The sequence below is a fragment of the Lontra canadensis genome, unplaced genomic scaffold, assembly GCF_010015895.1.
Source record: "Lontra canadensis isolate GAN:19392208 unplaced genomic scaffold, GSC_riverotter_1.0 scaffold27, whole genome shotgun sequence".
Classification (NCBI taxonomy): domain Eukaryota; kingdom Metazoa; phylum Chordata; class Mammalia; order Carnivora; family Mustelidae; genus Lontra; species Lontra canadensis.
This window is the reverse complement of record NW_022631021.1, coordinates 3,391,586-3,398,527: the sequence shown is the minus strand read 5'-3', so window position 1 is coordinate 3,398,527 and position 6,942 is coordinate 3,391,586. Positions and strand designations below refer to the sequence as shown.

The 6,942-nt window shown below is 40.4% G+C and overlaps 1 protein-coding gene across 3 annotated transcripts in view; it reads right to left on the bottom strand.

Annotated features, from left to right (window-relative positions):
* Positions 1-1,433: 1,433 nt before the first annotated feature.
* The window catches only part of SLC17A5 (solute carrier family 17 member 5), a 48,602-nt gene continuing 43,093 nt past the window's right edge, over positions 1,434-6,942 (bottom strand). For all 3 annotated transcript variants that reach the window (XM_032864357.1, XM_032864359.1, XM_032864358.1), the window contains 2 exons: positions 5,494-5,584; positions 1,434-1,813 (listed from right to left, as the gene is read on the bottom strand). In XM_032864357.1, the coding sequence (XP_032720248.1) occupies positions 1,676-1,813; positions 5,494-5,584 (229 nt within the window). In that variant the 3' untranslated portion in view covers positions 1,434-1,675. The remainder of the gene's footprint in view (positions 1,814-5,493; positions 5,585-6,942) is intronic.

The following is a 6,942-nucleotide window of genomic DNA, read 5'->3' as shown; positions in this document are numbered from 1 at the left end:
TCCTCAGAAGAATTTCATACTTTTGTTTTTAAAGGTTAGAGAAGACTTGAGTGTCTTCGAGACAGATGGAAAAGAACGAGAAGAGACGTGGAGATTGAAGAAGCAAATTACAGAGGGATTACTAAATGAAGAGCTTAGAGCGGTAGGAGAGGGTACTGTCTGTGGTTTAGGCATATGCTTCAGGGAGAAGAGCGGGCCCTCTGCAGAGATAGGAAGGGCAGGCTGATGGCAATAGAGATTTTCCTCATGCTATCTTCCTTAGATGGCCCGAGTCTCCTTGGCCTGGTGGTGGCACAGGAAGGGGCCCGGGGAGGTAGCCTGGTGGCTTGAGGAGGACGGCAGAGATGTCACATAGCCACTCAAGATACTAGAGAATACCATAGGACTGTCAGATCCAAAAACCAATCCAAAAATGTTTATTGTGATGATTTACAAAAGAAATATCACCATAGCAATGTAAAGCTATTTACAGATTTAAAAATAAATTTACAGAAATTTATCCACATCATATTACATGAATCAGTTTTACTTGAAATGTTACAGGTAGTGTTGAACAAACATAGCAAAACATAAATCAAGTTCTAAATCACATAAATGCCCTCCAAGCATGCTCAAGAGCCCCTGGAAGGTGGTTAGGAGGGAAAACTGGAAAATAGGACTTTAGCAACCGGAAGTAAGGATGATTCCACTACTGGTTGTAGGTGATGGGGCCAAATAAAAGTCACTTCAATTTTCAACTGAAACCAGAAGCTTACATGTAGACAAATGGAAAAAAAAATGTGAGTTTTAAGAAAATTTTTTTACTTACTCTCCCAGAGAACACAGAGAGTTGGAAATTTATGTTCTAATCCACGTGAAAGTAGTTTTAATCAAGGATGATTTTATTCGTGGCTAATTGGGCATCACACCATTCTCTTGAAGGTTTACATGCCAATCAATGTTCCAGTGTGGGGGGTGGGCGGGGAAGGGAAAGTGTGAGGATTTGTATGGAGACTGTGGAGGTGCCTCTTGCTGCCCTGGGGCCTGCTCGCATCTTTCTCGACACATTAACAACGCCCAGGGGAAGAACACCATCTGAAGACCTGGCGCTGACCCTGGCCTTGGATGCCGCCTCTGATAAATGCTGGGCAGCGTCCCTTCCGTCAGGGAGGGAATGCTTGGCTGCTGCCCAGGCATGCTTCCCCTCGTGTGGTTGCCAGGCCAGATTGTACCGTGGCTGGAGGCTCTGTGGAGATGCTACCGTTTGAGACCTAAGTGTCAGGGGCTGTGGTCAACAAATAATTCATATGAGGAAAGTAGTAAAAAACAAGGGTTTACCAAGACCTGAGAATTATTATGTAGTTGAATTAAGCAAAGGTATAGAGGGGGTCCATTCGACTCATTCCTTCAAGGATGCCCCTTAAAAATCAATAGAACTCCCCTACTTTATGTTGCCTGATTTACAGCCAGATATATGACCCTCAAGTGCAAGTTACAGGATACATGTTATTAATGATTAAAAATAGCGAATTTTACTAATCTGGCAACTTGTGACATTTCATGATTACAAGCCTTAAAAATTTCATCCAGTTTTTTCTTATATAGACTGCATACACATTTAAAATATCAAAGGCACTTTTAGGTTACATGATAAACAAAAATACTTCAATAGAGACAGGATTATTTATTGGTTCCTTCAGTTTTTGTGCCCATGTCGATCGTCGAGAGCCCAATTTTGCACTTCACCTTTGGCAAATAGCGAGAAGAAAATGGCACCAAACACATTGATAGCAGCAGCGATGTAGAAAACTGTTTGCCATTCTCTAATAGTGTTCTACAGGGAGAAAGAGAAACATGCACATGAAAAAAATTTTGTTTATAGTCAGCTTTATAGAAAAGGTGGGATCACAAGACTGTTACAACAAGCCTCATGATGAAAACAACCCAAGCTCCTTCAACAGTGAAACTGTGATATATTTGCTCAGTGGAATACTATACAGCAACTAAAATGAATGAGCTACAACAATGTAGATGCATCTCACTAACGAAATGTTACACAGAAGCCAGACACAAAAGAGTACGTATTAAAGGACTGCATTTTTATCAAACTCGATTATATAAAAGCTCAAAATTACACAAAACCAATCCATAGTGTTAAAAGTAGGAATAGGGGCTCCTCTTGGTAGGGTGAAAGGGGAATGGCAGCCAGGAGCAGCCAGAGGCTTTGCGAGAGAGGTAACATCCTGTTTCTTGACGGGTGTTGGTTACACGAGTGTGCGAACTTTCATCCAGCTGTATACTTAGGATCTGTGTATTTCTACACCAACATTTACTCAAAGTTTATTCAGATTTACTCAAAATAAAACATGGCATGGCTTTCAATCATGTGGTACTAGGAAAGTAGTATGCTTGCCCACCATCTCCCTAGTTCTTAGGTGGGAGATATAAGGCAGATCAAGAAAGGATGAGTTAAGATGGGCTTTGAATTTCAAGTTTGAGGCCCAGCACAGAGAATTCCTGATTGAGCCACAAAACAGGACATGGATGGGATCTGCCAGTTAAGCGATCAACAAAACACAATTGTTTAGCATATAATACAGTGGTATAAAAACATCAGGCAGTTAGCTAATTTCTGGGTCATGTGACTAACTTAAACAACCATTTTTTGGATTTTGCAATGTCAGTCTAACCAGAATGCTACATCTGCAGAATGGAGAAAAGAAAAAGCAAGCAGGGGAATTGGCAATGAGGAAGAAAAAGGAAAGGCACTAGGAAGCTAGTATGAGGTCATTCTTTTAGGGAAAAAGATAAATCATGGAGAAAGACAGCACTCTGTTATGCTGATCAGAGATTCATGTATTTTGGTAAAAAAAAAAAAAACACCTTAGAAATCCATCTTAAATTTTAGTAACTATTTAGATATGCTAACAATGTTACTTATTTGTACTTGGCTCATTCTGCAAAGTTTCTGAGGCAGTGCAATAATTTTCAATTGTGAGCAATTACAATTGTAAAGGCAAGTATGTGTTTCTCCTTTTTTTAAAAAAAGATTTTATTTATTTTGAGAGAGAAAGAGAGTGCATGCGTACATACATGCAGAGGGAGGGGCAGAGGGAGTGAGAGAATCCCAAGCAGACCCCACACTGAGCACAGAGCCGGATGCAGGGCTCTATCCCACCACCCCAAGGATCATGACTTGAGCTGAAATCAAGAGTCTGATGCTTGGGGTGCCTGGTTGGCTCAGTCGTTAGGCATCTGCCTTCAGCTCAGGTTATGATCCCAGGATCCTGAGATCAAGACCTGCATTGAGCCCTGCATGGAGCCCGTCATCGGGCTCCCTGCTCATTGGGAAGCCTGCTTCTTCCTCTCCCACTCCCTCTGCTTGTGTTCCTTCTCTTGCTGTGTCTCTCTCTGTCAAAAAATAAATAAAAAAAATATTTAAAAAAAAGTCTGATGCTCAACCGACTCAGCCACTCAGGGACCCCTGTGTTCTCCTTTAAAAATATAATATCCATTTAATAACATTAAATAAATGCTATGATAGCCTATCCAAATCCAGTTCAGTTCCCACTTTACAAACATTCAAGACTTTAACTGAGGAATCCAGGTATTCTTAGCAGAAATACTACGATTATCCATAATAAATGAAATTAATACATGGCAGTACGTTGACTTAGGTTCCTGTGTTGCCACAGTGCTCCGCAGAGATAAGGTTAAACATTTCTGACATGTCCATATCAAGACACAGAATTCTAGGGGGGAAAAAAAAATCACAACTTTCCCAACACCCATTTCTATTAAGTGAGAGAACACAGTAACAAGGAGGCTTGGATTCATTCAAGTAAGGAATCAGAAATGGTGGGAGCAGGGGTGCTTGGGTGGCTCAGTCTGCTAAGCGACTGACTTTTGATTTTGGCTCATGTCATGATCTCAGGGTCCTAGGATAAACCCTCACGTCAGGCTCCCCGCTTAACAGGGAGTCTGCTTGTCTCCTTCTGCCCCTCACCCTCCCCCTGCATGAAGGAACGAACTCTCTTAAATGAATAAATCTTGAAAAGAATGAATGAATGAATGAATGAATGAATGGTGGGAGCAGAAAAGAAATAGGAACACTCAGTGTGGTGAACACATACACATCTGAGATCAGTATATTTAGTAATAAGAAAGTTTGTAAGCATATTCTGAAATTCTAAGGATTAGGTGGTGTTAATCTGATCACAGAGACAAAGAAAAAATTAAGACTCTTTTAGAACTTTAAGTCAACCACTTGAAAAATATATTTCAACAGGCTTTAGATTTTTTTTTTTTTTAATAGACAGATCACAAGTAGGCAGAGAGGCAGGCAGAGAGAGACAGGAGGAGGAGGAGGCAGGCTCCCTGCTGAGCAGAGAGCCGAATGCGGGACTCGATCCCAGGACCCTGAGATCATGACCTGAGCTGAAGGCAGAGGCTTTAACCACTGAGCCACCCAGGCGCCCCGGCTTTAGATTTTTTTAAACAGAAATTTTGAGTCAGAGGTCATTTATTTTTCTTTCTTATACACTGTGAGCCACTGGTACAGTGCTGAGTCTCTGCTGACTGATGTGGCACCACACTGCCTCCCCGCTGGAGGTGGGACCACCCCAGGGCCCACTGCATTTCGGAGGCTCTGTGCCCTTCCCACACCTGGCTCACTCCTCCAGGGCTCCTTCCCCACAAATTGCGTGCTCTCTCCCGTGCCCACAGCACCCTGCACACTTTTTTTTCCCCTGCAGCATTCATCACTGTACTTTAGCTATTTGATTATGTGCCATCCCTAAATGAGGAGTTTCACAAGTGCAGAAGCTTGTCGTTTTGCCTTTGGATCCTCAGGACCTGGTATATTGATAGTCACTCATGAAATGCCTGTAGAATCCGTGTTTGACTCTTTCAGGGCTTGCTAACTCATAAGGCAGCCCTTTCCACAGAGTAGACAGCTTTTACAGAACTTTCCTATTGTGTCCTCATTACTTCTCTTCACCTGTCTTTGTGGAACTGCCAAGAATAAGTCACCATCTCTCGTGTGGTCGTCCTTCAAGATGTGAAGACACATGCCATGTCTTTGCAAGTCTTCTGCTCCTCTCAGTGGTGATTGCTTCCCTAGTTCCTTACTCATTCCCACGTGACTTCCTGATACCTCACCTTTGTGGATCCACTTCTTGAATAACTTTCCATTGCCAGTTTTTCTTTGTTCGAACCAAAGACACAAGTTACTTACCTTGTAAAATATCACCACTTTTAAGTACTTGTGTGGTGTGAGCTACAACAGCTTCGTTGAACTTAATTCTGTTGTTTTGTCTAAAAACCAAGGGGTGGTCTTGGAAAATATATTTTCCTGTCGAGTATGGTACTTCGCTTTTTGCTGATGTAAAGAATTGCATAAGAATAAACATTCAGAATTTTACTCTTAATTAAAATATACTCAATTTGACACAGATGTGCAGGCTCAAATGAATTGTATAGACGTTTGCATAAATAAGCAAATTATCTACTTACATCAGGGGTCAGACTTTTAGCAATGACAGGCCCAACCATTCCTGGAATAGTGGCAAATGTATTTGTGATGCCCAGCAGGATACCAGCATACCTGCAGAAAACATTTTCATAGAGATTTATTACTGTGTTACACTTTGAAGTAGCTTCTTTCAACAGATAGCTGTACTACTTTCAGAACACTCTATATTTTTGTGAAATTTCATGTTTAAATGAAATGTCTTACTAAGCTGGACTGAATATATTTAGCTGGTGAAAAACTTGCATTTCAATAGTTAATAAGCATTCTAATATTACATAGGGGAACGCCACCACTGAAATGAAAATCCTTTTTTTTTTTAAGATTTTATTTATTTATTTGACAGAGATCACAAGTAGGCAGAGAGGCAGGCAGAGAGATAGAGGGAAGCAGGCTCCCTGCTGAGCAGAGAGCCCGATGTGGGGCTCGATCCCAGGACCCTGAGATCATGACCTGAGCCGAAGGCAGAGGCTTAACCCACTGAGCCACCCAGGTGCACCATGACATTGATTTAGAAAAGTGTTGAGATTGATTTTCGTACAGGGTACAGGACGGTATTAGACAGGAAGTTTGATGTGTCTTAAGATTCTTTAGTTTAAAAAAAAAAAGGAAGAATTTATTTCCTGATTACAAAATCTATTTCATTGTTGAAAAAAAAAATTTAAGAAAATAAAATTACCTTTGAGAGAATTGATATTGATACTTTGGTAGATATTCTAATTATTTTTGTTTATATGTATATATTTCTAATATATTATTATGAAATGAAATAATATTGAACATAACAATTTCCGATTTACTTGTTCCAATTATCATGTATATGCGTATAGATAAGTCGTTGCATACTTCCCAGAAGTAGACAAGTTTGGTATGCATTGTATGGGTGTATATATAACAAAAAATGCATTTTTAATAACTCAGGGAAAGTTGATTTATTTTAAGAGTAAAGCTTAGAGGAGTTGAATATTCTTAGTTATGTTTAGATGCAAATCTTTAAAGAAAGAATTCCTGCTTGTATTTGGAAAGTGCTAATGGTCTGATTTCTCCAACATATAAGGAATGTATATAAACTAAGGAAGGCTGAATGAAACGCTTACTTTCCATAAAGAAGTCATACTGAACTGCTAGTCAGGAGACCTAAAGATCTGTGACTTCTGGTTCTCCCATTGACCATCTATGTGACCTTGGCCAGTCAGTGATAGATTATTTCCCTTATCACTCATGGGTTCATAGATGTCCACATGTAATCTATCTGCTGCGCCCATGTGAGTCCCCCCAGGACCCACCAAGTACACTAAAACATTATTTTTGAGTATAACATACATATGGAAATGAACACAAACCCTAAGTGCACAGCGTGATGAATTTCTATAAAGTGAACAGAACCATGTCACTAGCACCCGGTCAAAAAACAGAATCTACTGGAATAAACA